The 15,944-nt window shown below is 46.0% G+C and overlaps 7 protein-coding genes across 8 annotated transcripts in view; 5 read left to right on the top strand and 2 right to left on the bottom strand.

The window, feature by feature from the left end:
• LOC108599786 (A-kinase anchor protein 14) overlaps nt 1-15,944 on the top strand; it is a 189,026-nt gene that overhangs the window by 160,147 nt on the left and 12,935 nt on the right. The gene's annotated exons all lie outside the window — the stretch shown is intronic.
• LOC108600812 (cytochrome b5) lies at nt 334-792 on the top strand. Its single transcript, XM_017988597.2, has one exon. It carries the CDS (start codon nt 436-438, stop codon nt 775-777), a length of 342 nt encoding a protein of 113 aa, XP_017844086.1. The 5' UTR covers nt 334-435; the 3' UTR covers nt 778-792.
• On the bottom strand, nt 907-4,399 carry LOC108600811 (ATPase family AAA domain-containing protein 5). Its single transcript, XM_017988596.2, has 3 exons — nt 3,611-4,399; nt 1,238-3,553; nt 907-1,178 (listed from the first exon to the last, which is right to left on the bottom strand). The coding sequence occupies exons 1-3, from the start codon at nt 4,255-4,257 to the stop codon at nt 932-934; spliced, it is 3,210 nt and encodes a 1,069-aa protein (XP_017844085.1). The 5' UTR covers nt 4,258-4,399; the 3' UTR covers nt 907-931.
• Nucleotides 5,085-8,930, top strand: LOC108600244 (DIS3-like exonuclease 2). Of its 2 annotated transcripts, none has more exons than XM_017987679.1 (4): nt 5,085-5,162; nt 5,244-6,656; nt 6,713-8,123; nt 8,183-8,930. In XM_017987679.1, the coding sequence occupies exons 2-4, from the start codon at nt 5,273-5,275 to the stop codon at nt 8,883-8,885; spliced, it is 3,498 nt and encodes a 1,165-aa protein (XP_017843168.1). In that variant the 5' UTR covers nt 5,085-5,162; nt 5,244-5,272; the 3' UTR covers nt 8,886-8,930. The 2 variants fall into 2 exon arrangements, with proteins under 2 accessions (XP_017843168.1, XP_017843169.1); XM_017987680.1 differs by having other exon boundaries at nt 5,114-5,166.
• On the top strand, nt 10,023-10,894 carry LOC108600246. Its single transcript, XM_017987682.2, has 3 exons — nt 10,023-10,297; nt 10,357-10,692; nt 10,753-10,894. The coding sequence occupies exons 1-3, from the start codon at nt 10,276-10,278 to the stop codon at nt 10,791-10,793; spliced, it is 399 nt and encodes a 132-aa protein (XP_017843171.1). The 5' UTR covers nt 10,023-10,275; the 3' UTR covers nt 10,794-10,894.
• Nucleotides 11,128-11,635, top strand: LOC108600247. The gene is made up of 2 exons (XM_017987683.1): nt 11,128-11,238; nt 11,299-11,635. Exons 1-2 carry the CDS (start codon nt 11,184-11,186, stop codon nt 11,595-11,597), a joined length of 354 nt encoding a protein of 117 aa, XP_017843172.1. The 5' UTR covers nt 11,128-11,183; the 3' UTR covers nt 11,598-11,635.
• Nucleotides 11,595-15,727, bottom strand: LOC108600245 (transient receptor potential channel pyrexia). Its single transcript, XM_017987681.1, has 8 exons — nt 15,290-15,727; nt 14,976-15,216; nt 14,667-14,922; nt 13,946-14,235; nt 13,543-13,887; nt 12,910-13,487; nt 12,700-12,853; nt 11,595-12,645 (listed from the first exon to the last, which is right to left on the bottom strand). Exons 1-8 carry the CDS (start codon nt 15,314-15,316, stop codon nt 11,654-11,656), a joined length of 2,883 nt encoding a protein of 960 aa, XP_017843170.1. The 5' UTR covers nt 15,317-15,727; the 3' UTR covers nt 11,595-11,653.

The raw sequence follows: 15,944 nt of genomic DNA, 5'->3' as shown, positions 1-15,944 counted from the left end.
TCTATCAAGTGTCTGGAAAGATAAATTGCAGCAAAGGTAAATATGAGTCGGGCGCAACCGACAGTACGAGACGCTGTATGTGAAAATTATACAATTTGGTGATTAGGAATATATATAGAGTCTTAAGGACTATTGCATTCCACTCAATCAATCAGCATGTGATTAATTTAATCCACTTAAGTAGCCTATTTTGGTACGCCTGGAAAATTGTTGAACAACGTGCACTGCTCACGTATTTCTTATCAAATGCAAAACGTTTGAACACAAAACGTTTATGGCTTATCGCAATTTTTTGAAGTTAAAATAAATAGATACAATAGTCGAAGCAGCTAGTCGTTTAAACACATTGACGAGGCAAACACAGAAAGTCAATTAAACAATTAGGCGAAGCGCGCAGGAAAAGTTGAACATAAAATCCAATTAGTCTAACACATAATGTCGCAGATCTATCAGTTAGCGGAGGTGGCACTGCGCAATGGCAAACAGGGACAGCCCAGCTGGTTGATAATCAAAGGCAGCGTCTACGATGTGAGCGGCTTTCTGGCGGAGCATCCAGGTGGCGCAGACTTGTTGCTGGAATATGCAGGCAAGGATGCCAGCAAGGCGTTTCAAGGCGCTGGACACTCGGCGGCTGCAGTGCGTGATCTCAAGCAATACAAAATAGGTGAAGTGGCCATAACGACGCAACCAGAAAGCGTCAGCAAGCAAACACTTGCTACAGAGTCGCCTAAGCAGACGTTGGACAAGTCTCAGAAAAGTTTTCTCTGCTGCTGTTGATGAGCTCTGGTTGCCTTTTATTTAACATTAGTTTTAGCGTTTACTTAGTTAGAGTTAGCTAGTTTACATTCATTAACTAAATACGTCTAAGTTTTTAAGATCAACTTGTGCGTAACGCTTTTTGTGTATATAGAAAATTTGCACTAATTAAATGTTACGTTGCTGCATGCTGGCAGTTGGACTCCTGCAGCACATTGCATGCCACATCAAAGTGCTCGGTGGAGAAACTATTGCCCGTAGCATGATTGCGTAAATAGTGATAGAAACGCGTCGAGCGTCGCTCCAGTCCAGCGCGCTGCTGCTCGCTGCGACAAATTGCACGCAATGCCGGCTCATAGTCCAAAGCGCGTGCGCTGCTGCTTCGCAGGCTACAGCTGACCAGCTGCTCGCTGAGATTGTGCCTGTCAAGCAAACAGAAAAGCATTAGTTAGGCATAGAAGAAGTTATTCAATGAACTTACCTTTCCAGCGGCTTATCGAACAAAGTGTAGGCATATTGCTGTGCGCCCAGCTCCGTTTTAATGGCGCACTCCACCAGGCTATGCGCCAGCTGCTCAGCCAGCTGTGGACGCAGCCGATCGGGCGCCTCTTGCGCCAGGCAAACAGTCAGCTGCGTTGCTGTAGACAACTGCTCATAGAAGCTCGCCAGGCTGGCCAGCGGCGTTTGCTGCTCTTCGCTTTTGTTGAGCCAAGTTTTCTTTGGTGAGCGCGACTTGCGCTTCGCTTGCTTACTGGGCACACTTGCTTGGCTTGGCTGCAGTCGCGCCGAGCTGCGCAAGATTTCACTGAGGTTCAAGCGCAGCAGTGCAAAGTCCACAGGATACGGTATGCAGTGTTGCACGTTCTGTGCTTGCGTATAAAAGTCAAACAAGCGCTGATGTATATAAATGCCTTCCAAGCTTTTGACTGGTGATTTGCTTGCGCTGCTGACAGCAGCATCGCCGCCGCTCTGCACAAAGAACTGCAGCTCCATTAAAGTTTTGCGTAAATTTTGCTTGTTAAACAAATACAACGAAATTAAATCGTTCAGCGCCAATGGGCAGTTCTCCATAAGTGAAAGCACAGCTAGAAATCTTGATATATTCAAAGCGTTGGGTGCATGAAAGTAAACAATGTTCTGTTGCATCAAACGTTGCAAGTGCGCGCAGTTGGCATCGCTGGCGACGATAATAACTGGACGCTTGGAGCTGGCTGCCAGTGCATAAATAGCATCGGTGAAACCTGCATCCATATTCTCAAACACAATGTCAGCATCTTCGATGAGTATCAGCGACTTGCGCACTTCCTCCTCTTGCTTTTTGCCCTTCTGCCCGTTGAGTTTCTGCAGCAGCTGTTGCGTGGGTGCGGCGGCGCCTGCTTTGGCCTCCTTGCGTATCTGATGCGATTGCGTTGCTTCCTGCAGCTCTTGCAGCAGCTTCTTCCCCTTGCGCTTCATGCCCGCATTAATTTCCAGCACATTGAAGTTCATATCATTGGCCAAAGCAAACACTGCATTCGTTTTGCCGCTTGAGCAAGGACCCAGCAGCACCATTGTATTGCAGCTGGCACCCAGCGAGCTGCTGTCCAAACTGAAATCCAGCTGTGAATCTTCGGAGTTTGGCAACTCGCCACGCCAACTGGCTAGAAAGTCACGCAACTGCTGCACAGGCGTTAGATTCACCAGCACCTGATCAAACATCAAAGGTTTATATTTTTCCGTAAACAGCAGCTCACCATTGGGCGCCATAGCAGGCGGCTTAGCATCTGGCTCGCTGGCAGATAGCTGCTGTGTCTCCAGACTGCGGCGTGTGCGTCGCGTCACCACAAAGGATTCACCCATAGGCTGCGATTCTTGCGCTGCATCAATAGCGCTAAAGTGACGATACTTCTCACGCATTTGATTGTAGCACTTGAAAGTGGGAAAGCGATCAAAGTCTGTTTTCCAGTGCTTCACCAAAGCGCGTTTGTTTTCCAGTTGCGGCAGCGCTGGCACGCTATGTGGCATGCGCTTTGTGGCAGCTGCTGCAAAGTCTGCCTGCGTGCAATTGGTTATGCTACCCAAGCTGGGCTTGCGTGCAGTTGCAGGCAGTGTGCAGTTTAACTCTTTGAGCTTTAGCTTTAGCTCTGTTGCGGGCGTGCCGCTGGCCACATGCGCTATCTTTGGAAACAGCTCATAGTGCTCCTCGTAGTACTGCTCAAAGCTCTTTTGTCTGCTGGCCTCTTGCTTGAGCTTCTCGGGTACGCCTGATTGCAAGAACGCTTGACGCGCAAGCAGCACTGAAGGATCTGGACTGGGTTTGGGCAGCTGCTTCATAAACAAAGGCGCCAGCTTCTTGGGTGTTAGCGCTGAGTTGCTATTGTCAAGCTCTATAATCTCTATGGAGTCATCAGCCGACGGCGGCGGCGGCTCTGGCTGCTTTGCTTTTGTTGGACTGCGCTCCAGATCATAATCATAGCGCGCTTTACCCGTGCAACTGCGTCGTGGACGTCCTGTAGGCGTGGCCGTCTCCGCTGGCGTCTCTTGCACTGGCGTCGCTTGCAATGCTTTGCTGTTGCGACCTCTACGCTTCGGCGTTTCCACTATTTTGGGTGATTCCACTTTGGCAAAGTAACCCAGCAGACTGTCGCGTTTTTTGGTGGGCGAGGCGAGCTCCACTTGCTCTGCATCAGCGCTTGGACGCCGCGTGCGCGGTCGTCCGCGTCCACGCTTGGCAGGCGCCGAGTTGCTAAGCTGCTGCTGCTGCTGTTGTTGTTGCTCCTCCTTGACCAACTCTGGCTGCGTTAGCATTTTCTTTAAGCTGCAAAAACAAATAAAATATAAATCTATTGCTATTTATACTGATAGTTTCACTTACCGCTTGGCACGCTGATCTAGCTGTGTCTCTATATATTCTCCTCTTGCATCATCGGCTAGACGCCGCTTTGTGCCTCCTTTGCGTTCATTCCACTCCTGCAGCAGCTGCTTGCGTTGGCTCAGCGGCGTTGCGCTCAGCTCCGGCTGTTGCTGCTCCGGCGAATGTTGTCCCTGCGCATTTGTGCCCAGCGAGCTTTTGCGCGCATTCATCATAAGTTCAAATACATTTTTTGCTTTGCTTACGGGCGTCATTGACTTCTCCTCCTCTTTGGCAGTCGGTTTGCGTCCATTCTCGCGCACTGTCTTCTCACGCAGCGGTTGGGGTTTCTCGCCTGCGGTCACATGGCTTGCCTGGACTTCCGCTTCCGCTTCGGCCAACATAGCCGCACGTCGTTTCTCTTCACGCTTACGCTTGTGCTTCTCACGATGTTGTTTCTTCACTGTGTTGAGCACTTCCTCCATGTTTTGGAGTATCAGCTTGGACTTGGCGCTCGGTGGCGCTCTTAGCACAAACGGTGATGTCGGCGTGCACGCTGGCTCATTTTTTACAGGCGTAGTTGGAGTTGTTGCTACAGCTGCTGCTGCTGTTGTTGTTGTTGTTGTTGTTGTTGTTGTATGCTCACTTGTAAAACAATTTACATCAGTCATTTTTCAGGCGCTTCTCGCTTTACATTCGTACATAGTTTATGTTCGGTGCGTGTGTATGTGTTTGTATGAGTTTTTGAGTGTGTAGTGTGTGTGTCTTGTTTGGGAAAAGCAGCTAAATACAAAGCCAAACTTATAAAATTGCAACAAACAACTGGCAAAGCATAGTATACTACAATAAGTACATGTATAAATAATAAATTGTGTTTCTACCTTGTTGGCGTTTTCTTAGTATCGCACTAGCCACACACATACAAAGGCACACAGCAAGCACGCGCTCAAATAATAATAACTTTGAATTAACCGCACTGTTTATAAATGCTAGCGGCTGTCTTTTATTTCAATAATCTGTACATGTTTTAAAAATTCTAAAGAAATTAAGAACGCCTGGTAAAGTTATGTAGAAGTACAGGAAAAATTGCGCGAAGTTTAGCCAACACTAAGTTAGGGCATGCCATGCTATTTACCAGCACTGCCAACTTAATCGAGCGACCGCCACAATTCCTATTATTGTTGTTGTTTTGTCTCTTTCTACAGCAATCGTGATAAAGTGAATTTCATTTTTATTCGCAAAATTTTAAACTTTTAATAAGAATAGGCAATTGCTTATAATTTGTCCAACAGTAATAATAAAATACATTCGTGTGTGCTTCACAAGTGGTGTGTAGGTACAAAAAGCTTTGAAATTTAATTTGGCATTATTGATTTTATACAATAAGTTTTGTTGCTTAAGTACTTGTGTCTATTTTTTAAAATTGCTACTGTCAATTGTAAATTCTCTTCATATTAAGCTAAATGTTTGTTTGTTTTTATTTATTTAAACTTTTCAAACTGTGACGCATGTAACGCAGAGACAGAGAGAAAGAGTGACAGAGAAAGTAAACCGAAAGCTTCACCTGGCTTTTACAGTAAGTATGTGAAATACTATTGAAAGACAGAACGTACAAACATAATATTAATATTTTTATGAAAATATATACGTCTTGTAGTCAAAAGCCACAACAAATTGTTTTAAAACATGTCAGAGACGTCGAGCGTAGGGAGCTTAGACCGAGTTGTTACGGCGGCAACGACGCTCAAAATGTCAAATGGGACCGAGACCATAGAGATGCTGCGCCAGCGTTCGCAGCGTCTTGCCGTTCGGCTACAGAGCACGCAAAAGGAAATGATGACAACTCAAGCTTCAGCAGCAGAAATGGAACAAAAGGCTGAACACTTTATGCGTGCCTATGTGACCAACACGCAGTTGCAGCAGCAGCATCCACCACAACAACTGCAGCAGCAGCATCCACCACCACAACAACTGCAGCAGCGGCATCCACCACAACAACCGCAGCAGCCAGCGAAACAGCAGCAACAACCGAAACAGCAGCAGCAACCGCAACAGCAGAGTTCACAGCAAATGCATCTGCCGTCGCCACAGCGCATGGTGTCCACTTATTCGTATGCCTTTGTGCCTGTGCAAATGCAACTGCCACATGCTAACACCGCTCCCAAAGCTCCAACAACAGCAGCGCTGCCTCAGGCGCCTGCTGTCCCAGCCGAAGTTAAGCCGCCACGCAAGAACCGCAAACGTCTTAATGTCGAAGTAGATGCTCTCAAGAATCTAGTGCAAAGTCTTGCCGCACTCAGTCCTGAAATCAATGCGCGCGCTCATCAGTTGATACAGCAAAACGAGGTGCTCTCCCAGCTGGAATGGCAAAGCATCAACGACAATGCGCGCAATCGCACGCGCTTCTACAGCAGCTCCAGCTCCAACGGCAATGTGGTTATGCGTGCGGGTATGTCCATGCAGTTGCAGCCGCGTCGCATAGACGGCGGCATGGAGAGACCACAGGTCTTGCAGCGTCCAATGCCAGCACAAACAGCACGTGCACGTCGGGAGTCTGAGCTATCCAACACCAGTAGCAGCAGCTCACCGGCTGTGCAGCAGGCAACAACTGATCCATCGCCACGCAAACGTGGCAACCGTAATCGCAAGAAGCGCAACGATAAGAATGCACCGCGCACCTTGAAAACCGAACTGGAGGCCATGCGTGCCTACATAAACAAAATCGTGCATCATCATGTGGGAGCGGAACTGCCCGCCGAGCTGCAATTCAAAGGCGACTTTGAAGACTTGGAGGCGCATGCTCAGCGTCTTGTTGAAGCAGGCTATGGCCGCATTGTCGAAGATCAGATACGCGTCAATCGCAAAAACAATCGTCAGGCATTTATTACAATGTCGACAGATCGCGAGGCGCTGGATCGTGATGGAATTGTGCTGCTGCCAGTGGCGCGACGTTATGCCTTCGAGGGAGACATTGTGCGCGCCTTTGTTCTCAATGTGGGCGGTGCAACGCCAGCTGTAAAGCCTGGAGAAGCAGATACCATAACAGGTGGCAAGGCCTCTCTGTCTTTGGGTGAGTTGCACGCTTAATTAAAGTTTGCAGCACTAACGTTTCTTGCTCTTTTGCAGCTGACGATGAAGAGCTTTCAGATGAAACTGAATCCCAGGATACAGACGATGAGAATGTGGCCGTTGTTGCCTCCGATAACTGCCCCAAAGCATTTGTCATTGCCATAGTCAAGCAAACCGAGCTGCGTCAAATTGTGGGCAACATATCGTTCACCAATGCCATCAAACTGAGCAGCGACAAGCTGTTCTACAAATTCCGACCCTATGATCTACGCATGCCCATGGTATATATACCACAAGCGACCTGTGCCAAGCACATAGGCAACAAGCAGCCGGATGAAGTGAGTGGCTTGCTGTTTCTGGCTACCATACTGGAAACAGATTGCAATGGTCATTGCATAGCGGAGCTGGTGCAGCCAGTGGGCCGTGTAGGCAATCTGGATGACGAACTGAAGGCTATACTGTTTCACAATGGGCTGAAGGATGTGCTGCCCTTCGAGCAGCGCTTCAATGATATGTATGCAACAAAAGCGCCACCAGTAAGCGCGCAGGACTTGCAGCAGCGCAGAGATTTGCGCAAGCAGTGCATCTTTACCATAGATCCGTTGACAGCGCGTGATTTGGATGATGCGCTTTCGATTGAGCAGCTAAGTGAGCAGGAATTTGAAGTGGGCGTGCATATCTCCGATGTGTCGCACTATTTGACCGAAGACAGCGAGCTGGACAATCTGGTTAAGGAGCGTTCCACTTCCATTTACTTGGCTAACGAAGTAATACACATGCTGCCGCAGCCGCTTTGCATGCGCTGCTCGCTGCTGCCGGGTGAGGATAAATTTGCCTTCTCTGTGTTCTGGCGCATCAGCAAGGATGGCCAGCTGCTGGCCAAGCCCAGCTTTACACGCAGCGTCATCAACTCGTGCACGCAATTTGCCTACGAGCATGCACAAAAGATTATAGACAATCCGCAGGAGCAATATACGGAGGATGATTTCCCAACCATAGTGAATGGCTTTACGGCCAAGCAGATAATGCAGCGCGTCACTTGGCTAAGGGAAATAGCCAGCAATATGCGCAAGCAACGCTTCGACAATGGCGCGTTGACTATCAACAATGCCAAGGTGCGCTTTACGCTCGATCCGCTGTCCGGTGAGCCGCAAGGCTTTGATGTGGAGCAGCAGCGCGAGGCGAATCATATGATTGAAGAGTTCATGCTGCTGGCCAATCAAGCTGTAGCTCGTCATATACACGACCATTATCCCAACATTGCCATTCTGCGTAATCATCCACCGCCCTTGACCAAGTCGCTGAAAGCCTTGCGTGAGAAACTTGTGAGCCAGGGCTTTGATCTGGACTATAGCAGCTCCAAGGCGCTGCAGCTGAGCATGCACAAACTTGTGAGAGAAGCCAGCGATCCTGTAGCCATGTCAGCCTGCCTAAGCCAGCTGCTAATGAAGCCCATGGCGCGTGCTACGTAAGGCCAACGCAACAAGTGCAACTAACAGCTTTTAATGTTTATATTTTTATTCACAGCTACTTCTGCAGCGAGGGCAAGTCAGAGCCCGCAGATCTTTGGCATTACGCGCTATCCATACCCATTTATACGCACTTTACTAGCCCCATACGTCGTTATCCGGATGTTATGGTGCATCGTTTGCTGGCTGCCTCGCTTAGCTACATTCCCGCACCTGCGCGCAGCTGCGATGAGCTGCATCATTTAACTAAAGTGGCTAATCAGCGCAAATACGATGCCAAGCAGGCGGGCGATGACTCCAACAATTTGTTCTTCAAGCGCTACGTGAGCAATCGCCAGGCTGTCTACATGCGTGCCGTGGTTATGGAAATCTTTCAGCATATGATGAACGTAGTGACGCTGGAGTCGGGACATGTCATTAGCATTAACTACAAAATGCAGCGTGTGCTAATTGATACACAAAATGCGCCCAACTTTATAGTTGTTGCCGAGCGTAATCTGAAACTGCAGCCGTACAAGCTGCAGCTGCTGTCCGTCGTGCCCATACGCTTGATTATATGGGATGACAAGCTTACAGGATTTTTGCTGACAGCCGAGCAGCGTCAAAAGGGACCCAGCATGGAGCAGACCAAGCACAAGAAGCAGCAGCAACAAGTCAAGCAACAACATCAGCAGCAACTGCGACGACAGCAACACATGCAGCAGCAGCAGCAGCAGCAACAACAACAACGCATTTATGCGCTCAGCAAAAAGAGCTCCTAACTGCATTAGCTTCCAATTTTGCGTCTCCAACACAAAAAAAAAAAATACGAAACTTGAAAAGTAAAGAAAAACATTTTACTCAATATTTGCCTTGGCGCGGACGTTTAACAAAATTTCGTACGTTTATGTCCAAAATTTGAATACAATAATGAATATGAAGCAATCGCAACATTAGATTTAACGCAAAACTAAAACCAAAACAAATCTTTTTAAATTTCTACACGCAAGCTGTGATGCCCACTACACTGCAATTTGTTTCTACCACAAGCATATCAAAACAATAATGAGAAAGCAATTAGCTTAAGAACAAAATTAAAGCTCATTCTCTATCAATTTCAATTGTTTGAGCTTGAGTTTTAATTATGCACCCACTTGCCTTGAATTATTTGAATTGCTTTTGTATTAATATTGAATTTATATATTTTGTATTACTTGCATTACTTGAAAAAAGCATCTTTGACTTTATTTTTAATTGAATATAATTTGAAATCTGCGTACATAAGCATTATGTACTTAGATTTAAGTGTTAGACCAACTGCCTTGTACTAAGTTTAGTAGTTGTGATTAAGACACTTGTACAATTAGCATTAAGAGTATTGTATTCGAGTTGAAGTATAGCCGATATGGAGAAAAAACAGCAAAGGATTGTATTTTAATTAAGAATAAGAACATGTCTTGGCGACTGAAAACAGCGCTTAAAACATAGTCGAAGAGCTAGTCAAGCAAGCTTGTTTTAATTATTTAAAATTGTATAAAGGAGGTCCGTGGTCATCTCAAGCAAATTAGTAAGCCTTAGTTATTATTATGGTCATATACGTTTGGACTTGTATTTAAATTCTAGTCTTACTGTTTTATAGACACCTTTCTATAAAACCTTGTAAGCTTTTAATTGCTTAATACAACGAACAACTGTATAACCTCTTTAAAGAAACTTCTTAATATTCAAAAATGAAAAATAACATTTCTATTTGTTGTTTGTAGCAACAAATTCCAATTTGTAAGCAATAGATTAGCTATAAGCAATCACTATATGTACATAGCAATAGCAAATAGGATACCCAACTCGTACCTGGTTCTCTTTTAAGCTTCCGCAAGGTGCAGCAGCCTGTTTTATGGCTCAATGACTCAACTTGAATTTGAGTAAATCTTGTACTTCTTACCTTGTAACCAGTTCTACTTCCATAATAATTACGGGCATTCCCCCATAAGCACACCAGACGCAGCTCACGTATCACTTGTGAACTGACGATTAGCAATCAATAACCTAAAATTAAAAAACTCAAACCGACCTTCGCTTTAAAAATCCCAAAACGTATTGAAATCAGTATCAGACGCAAAACAGTTTTGCAGCCAAGCGGACGCGCCTTGAGAGCAAAATAAAAAAATTGAAATGAAAATGTTATTGCTAATTGGTGTGTATGAAAACAGTTAAGGTTTATGCATTAAATTAAATAATTATTGTTTCATTTAGCGCTTTTGTTAATAGCTGCTGCTAATTGTTATCCACAGCAATTTAGCAATTGGAATGATGCAGGCGCTATAGGTGGTCAGCCCATAAGATTCAACAGTCGCACTACAACACCGCGGCCGCCCTTTGTGGATGCAGGCAGCATCGGTGGACAGCCCATAAGATTTGGCAGCACTACGACCACAGCTAGACCTGCAGTCTCCACGACGCCCTCGGCGCGTTATCTGGCCTGCTTCAATCGCTGTCAGGCTACCAGTGAATATAATCCCATATGCGGCAGCGACAATGTCAACTATTATAATCCAGGACGCTTTGATTGCGCCTTGCGATGCGGACTGGGTAAGTGCTGGCTATGCATAGGCCCAAAGTATTTAATTAATTTAAATTAATCGTTCATAGCTATACAACAGAGACACTTGGGTGTGTGCGCTACAACATAAACAGTCAATAGCCTAGACTCTAGCTATATCTTCTAGTTTTAATCTCGCTGATTTTTTTGACCTTAGCGCCAACTCAAATAAAAAACAAAGCAACGCCAAAAGATTATCTCTTCTAGCTATTCTCACAAGCCTATGAGCTAAGCTTTGCATAGGCAGAGACGTCGAACGAACTTTTTAAAAGGGGCTTTAAGCTAAAAACAATTTGACAATAAGCAAAGCACTTTAAACTTAGTTATTTATTTAAGTTTATTTTTAAGCATACACTTAAACGTTCTAACCCCTCTGGCCACGCCTCTGTGCATATGTGTCTATTTAAAGCAGCAGAACTGCTGTCTCTCTTTATACAATAGACTTAGACAGTCGTTAGCACAACGTTTAACTGTCCAGTCTATGCCTAAGCCTAGCGCTATGTTTAGTCCGAGGCCAGCTTTAATTAGTCTCTGCAGTAAGTTGGCAGCTTCACGCTCAGTTCAAAGCCTTACTTACATATCAATTGCAACTCTAGTGCTCTTGGCCTTGCTCTACCAAGTCATTGCCATCGACTATACCAATCCCAAATCACAAGTGGAGTATATAACCGATTTGCATAAGGATAAGCCCAACTTTGTGCCTGTGACACGCCCACCGTTGGTTACTCAAACAGCGCCCGCGCCGCCCGCTGGCGACAGCAAAGGCTTTGCCTACAATGCGCAAACACAAACCTGGACGCGTCTCTCACCCAATGCGCCACCGCCAGAGGAAGGCACTTTGACTTGGCATCAAAGCAACGACAAGTGGCTAACACATGGACCAGGCGATGCTTAAATGTTGCACATTTAATGTAATACAAAATATATATATATGTTTATAAACTATAAAGCTTAACGATGATGTTGACGTTGCGTATTCGCTGGTGACGTCATGCCTGGCTGCTGTTGTTGCTGCTGCTGCTTCATGCGGCAGAGCTCATCGGCGCTGTAGTTGAGCTTACGCATAGCAGTGTCTGCAAATTTATCGAATTTGAGCGTCAGCTCGTTGAGCTGTTGCTTCAGCTGCTGCAGCTCCAAGCGCCAATCGTTGGCTTCGTTCTTAAGCTTCACTATGGTTTGCTGCTCCTGCCGCAGCTGCTGCGGCACATTCGTAGCCGAGCGTGGACGCAGCAGCTCATGCATTTGAAACTGCTGCGCCTGATTGGAGTAACGCTGTTCCGCCGGCAGCTGCTGCGTCGGCTGCGGTGTCTCTTGTTGCTGCTGCTGCTGCTTGCGCTGCAAACTGCAGCTAAACATGTGATAATTATTCTCAAACTGTCTGCGTCGTATGCTCATATTGCGATCTCTGCGCTCCGCCACCAGTTTATAGATATTCAGCTTGATATCCTCGGGCAGCTCGGAGCGATCGCGTGGATCATTGGGACGCACTGTGAACTGCAATTTGTCGCGTGAGGTGCGCAGCAGCGCTTTGCGCTTGCAGAGCTGCACCAGCGGCGCATTGCGCAGCAGCTTCGAAAAGAAGAAGCTCTCCAGTCGGGACACCAGCTCTGCCTGTCTGACCAGACGATCCAGCGTAGCCGATACCTGCAGTCCTTGTATATCGCTAACAGCCAGGCCCAGCATCAAGTTGGTCAATATGACAGTTACCAGCAGCACAAAGGCCAGAAAGATAATGTGCGAGGTGACCGGAAACTTGACTGCATAGTCGCCATAGAATATGTCTTCAAACTCCAGCTCGCCCGACATCATAGTAAAGGACTTGAGCACGGACCAGGTGATATTCTCAAAGGCAGGATAATCATTGAAGAGCACAGCAAAGCTCAGTCCAAAGGCAATGAGCAGGCAAATGTAGGCGAGCAGAAATTTGGCAAAGTTGACAGCAACTGCAAGAGCAAAAGTTAATGGGCGTCAAAAGTGTATAACAAAGTTGAGCGCACCCTTGGTAAACATTTGCACATAGACGCCAAACATGGGAAAGCGTCCCACCAGCATCATAAGCTCCAGCCAAACTAGCAGTATAACCACTGCGGCTACATGATGTTGCCACTGAGGAACAGTCAACAGATCGCGAGTCCAAAGTATATCGGGTGTCTGCAATTTAAAGCAATGAGAAGCGCAAAGAGCAGCGCTAAATTTGATTGACTCACCACACACAGCAAAACACCAAAGACAATGGTCCACTGCAGCCAATTCTCCCAGTATTTGGCATAGCCATGTAGACCATGCGCCATCTGGAACAGCTCCTTGCCCAGCAGCACAAGATTAAGCGTGATGACTGCATAGCCTAGGCTGGAAACATAAGCGGGCGCTTGGCATGGCTCGTCCTTTTTGCAGCAGCGCACATAGACGCCAATCACGTAGAGCGTAAAGAGCAGCACAAAGAGCGTATGATAGGCCAGGCTCATGAGAAAGAATTTGCGTATGCGTCGCCATTTGAGAAAGAGAAACGTTTCGCAGAGTGGATGCATTAAAATGCGCTTTTGTCCCACTTCGATGAGTGTTAGCATGAGCTCCGTTTCGCCTTTTTCCATGGAGGAGCTGGGCACCAGCAGCCGAAAGTCCAGCTTGATTTGACAGTCCACATCGCCAATCTCATGCTCATTTGCTGTTATAGAGCTGTCCAGCTTATGCATAAGCTTGGGTATAATCTCGGGACAGCGCCGCACAATGAAGGTTAAGGCGGAGGTGTGGCCATCGGTGCGTGCAGTTATATCAGCGCCATGCTCTGTTAATCAAAGATTAGCTGCGTCTTTTAATTGACTGTTTGCTTGCTTGCTTACCTATAAAGGTGTAAACACAGCTGCTGAACTCGTTCAACGCTGCAATATGCAGTGGCGTATAGCCATAGTCATCCGCCTTGTTGACATCGGCGCCCGCCTTGAGCAGCGCATTGCAGCAGTCCAGGCAACGCGACTGCTTCACTATTGCCGCATGCAGCGCTGTGCGTCCATCGCGATAAACTGCATTCACATTGGCGCCATACTTGAGCAAGATCTCCACCGTGCCAATGGACTGCGAAAGACATGCCAAATGCAGCGGCGTCTGCTGGCTGGCATTCCGGCAATTCACATCGGCGCCATGATCCAGCAGCAGACGCACACACTCCGCATAGTCGTTCTCAGCAGCTGCAAGCAATTAAGCATAAGGTGAGTTCAGCTGGGCAACTATTTGCGTCTGACTTACCCAAATGCAATGCTGTCACCTTGCCTTCTCCAAATTGGGAACGCACATCGGCATTGTGTTGCAGCAGCAGCTCCACGCAGCGCGTAAATCCGGAGGCAGATGCCGTATGCAGCGGCGTCTCCGTGTAAACTTGCGGCGTATTCGGATCGGCGCCGTATTTTAGCAAAGTTTCCACACAATCCACAGCATTGCCGTCGATGGCATAATGCAAACCAGATCGGCGCTCAATGCCAATATTTATATTTGCTTTGCGACGCAGCAAAAGCAAAATACACTCGACGCTTTTGGAGCTGCACAAATAATTAGAATTAATATTATGGTAAGTTTGTATACAACAATAATTGTAAAAGTAATCAAAATATTTTAAAAACTATAGCGCTGCTATTTTAAGCGCCAGCAATATTTAAAAAACTATAATTTTGAATATATTAAAAGCATCTGTATACACAGTGTCTAGTCTATTTTCAAAGTATTAAAAACATAAGTAGCAGACTTATCAAAGTTAAAGCATTCTATTTTAGTGCTACAATTCTGTATTTCCTGCTCTTCATTTTATTGTTTGAGTATTTATATATATATAATTTTGAATACTACATTCTTTTAGTGCTTTGATGTCAACTTTTTGCACAGTGTACTTTGCTATTTACTTGCGCATTATTGACTTGCAAATTGCTTGTGAGAAAAACTTTGCTTAACCTGCTAATCAGTTTAAAAATTTCACCTGGCAGCACAGTGCAGCGGTGTCACTTCCTTCTGAGCATCCCAGCGATTTGGATCGGCGCCACGATCCAGCAGCACCTTTGCAATGGGCGCATTGGCGCGCATACAAGCAAAATGCAACATAGTGCGTCCACGACTGTCGCAGGCATTTGGATCGGCATTAAAGTGTGTCAGCAGATAGATAATGTTCTCCACAGAGCCATAGATGGCACAACAAATCAGCGCCAGCTTGCAGTCGCTGGGCTCAATCATTAGCTCTGCAAAAAGATGTAAGTAAATTTGAGATTCAATTTGTTTGTGCTAATCTCACCCAGAAAGCAACCCGACTTGACCATCTCCAGCATGTGCCTGGCCTTGGGCAGCATGCATAGTGTGTCCTCAATCTCTTGAGGCTGCCAGAGCACTTGATTCTGCTGCTGCCTGGCAAATATCTCATGCGCCTCATTGCTAAACACAGCATCGCTGTTGACCTCGCTGGAGATGCTGCTCTTATCATAGAGCATGTCCATCTCGGCTGCCTCACTCTCCGAGTGCCATTTTAGTTCGTTCTCCTGCCAAAATAAACAAGGCAATTAACCAAAAACAGCAACAAACAAACAAACAAAATATCACTGTGGCACTTACAATTATGGAAAACCGCACATTTTCCATGCTGTTTGATTTTGTTTACACTACAATTTCGGTTTTCGTAATTTCTGTGTCCACCGACTCGACTCATTCATGAAAATTGAGGAAAATTCGCTTAAATACATATGTTATTGACACACAAAACGCTTTATAGTCTGCAATCAATCGTTTAAAGTGCCGTCATCGCAGAAACTTCTTCGCCTCTACGCCCCCGCACTTTCGTTGTGGCGGCCAACGGATCTGTTTTCACTCTTGACCAAGTGGCGCACGCGAGACGTTTTGTTTATTTGAATATCTCCAAAATATTGAATTGTTTTTCATACACACACATACGGTACATGCAAAATTTAACGCCTTCACCTCCTCCTCCGTTTTTCACTACGTTTTGCCAATTGCACTGACCTGATCTTTTACCGTTATTATTCGCGTTGTGTGCTCGACGAGGTGGCAAAGTGTACTGGCTGCCGGCAGCTGTTGAATTCAAATGCACGTTCAACATTTCTCCAAATATAAATATACATACATATGTATATGTGTATATCTTGTGGTTAAATTGTATTGTATGTTTATTTGAGCATTACGTTGCTAATTAAATAAATGATTTTGCATTGAAAAGTTATACATGTGTATTTATACACAAAACAGCTTCTCT

The sequence above is a fragment of the Drosophila busckii genome, chromosome 3L (assembly GCF_011750605.1).
Source record: "Drosophila busckii strain San Diego stock center, stock number 13000-0081.31 chromosome 3L, ASM1175060v1, whole genome shotgun sequence".
NCBI classification, from domain to species: Eukaryota; Metazoa; Arthropoda; class Insecta; order Diptera; family Drosophilidae; genus Drosophila; species Drosophila busckii.
Note: the sequence above shows the minus strand (reverse complement) of the source record. Positions and strands in the feature narration are given on the sequence as shown.

What these genes read in the sequence shown, in the direction of transcription:
- LOC108600812 (XM_017988597.2), top strand. Translation starts at nt 436, where the DNA reads ATGTCGCAGATCTATCAGTTAGCGGAGGTGGCACTGCGCAATGGCAAA.
- LOC108600811 (XM_017988596.2), bottom strand. Translation starts at nt 4,257, where the DNA reads ATGACTGATGTAAATTGTTTTACAAGTGAGCATACAACAACAACAACA. An exon ending in CTAGATCAGCGTGCCAAGCG is followed by an intron (nt 3,554 to 3,610) that starts GTAAGTGAAACT and finishes TTGTTTTTGCAG; the next exon opens with CTTAAAGAAAATGCTAACGC. An exon ending in TTCGATAAGCCGCTGGAAAG is followed by an intron (nt 1,179 to 1,237) that starts GTAAGTTCATTG and finishes TTTGCTTGACAG; the next exon opens with GCACAATCTCAGCGAGCAGC.
- LOC108600244 (XM_017987679.1), top strand. Translation starts at nt 5,273, where the DNA reads ATGTCAGAGACGTCGAGCGTAGGGAGCTTAGACCGAGTTGTTACGGCG. An exon ending in CAAGGCCTCTCTGTCTTTGG is followed by an intron (nt 6,657 to 6,712) that starts GTGAGTTGCACG and finishes GCTCTTTTGCAG; the next exon opens with CTGACGATGAAGAGCTTTCA. An exon ending in AAGCCCATGGCGCGTGCTAC is followed by an intron (nt 8,124 to 8,182) that starts GTAAGGCCAACG and finishes TTTTATTCACAG; the next exon opens with CTACTTCTGCAGCGAGGGCA.
- LOC108600246 (XM_017987682.2), top strand. Translation starts at nt 10,276, where the DNA reads ATGAAAATGTTATTGCTAATTG. An exon ending in GAAAATGTTATTGCTAATTG is followed by an intron (nt 10,298 to 10,356) that starts GTGTGTATGAAA and finishes TGTTTCATTTAG; the next exon opens with CGCTTTTGTTAATAGCTGCT. An exon ending in CGCCTTGCGATGCGGACTGG is followed by an intron (nt 10,693 to 10,752) that starts GTAAGTGCTGGC and finishes AATCGTTCATAG; the next exon opens with CTATACAACAGAGACACTTG.
- LOC108600247 (XM_017987683.1), top strand. Translation starts at nt 11,184, where the DNA reads ATGCCTAAGCCTAGCGCTATGTTTAGTCCGAGGCCAGCTTTAATTAGT. An exon ending in AGCTTTAATTAGTCTCTGCA is followed by an intron (nt 11,239 to 11,298) that starts GTAAGTTGGCAG and finishes TTGCAACTCTAG; the next exon opens with TGCTCTTGGCCTTGCTCTAC.
- LOC108600245 (XM_017987681.1), bottom strand. Translation starts at nt 15,316, where the DNA reads ATGGAAAATGTGCGGTTTTCCATAATT. An exon ending in ATGTGCGGTTTTCCATAATT is followed by an intron (nt 15,217 to 15,289) that starts GTAAGTGCCACA and finishes TTATTTTGGCAG; the next exon opens with GAGAACGAACTAAAATGGCA. An exon ending in TGTGCAAATGTTTACCAAGG is followed by an intron (nt 12,646 to 12,699) that starts GTGCGCTCAACT and finishes TTGCTCTTGCAG; the next exon opens with TTGCTGTCAACTTTGCCAAA.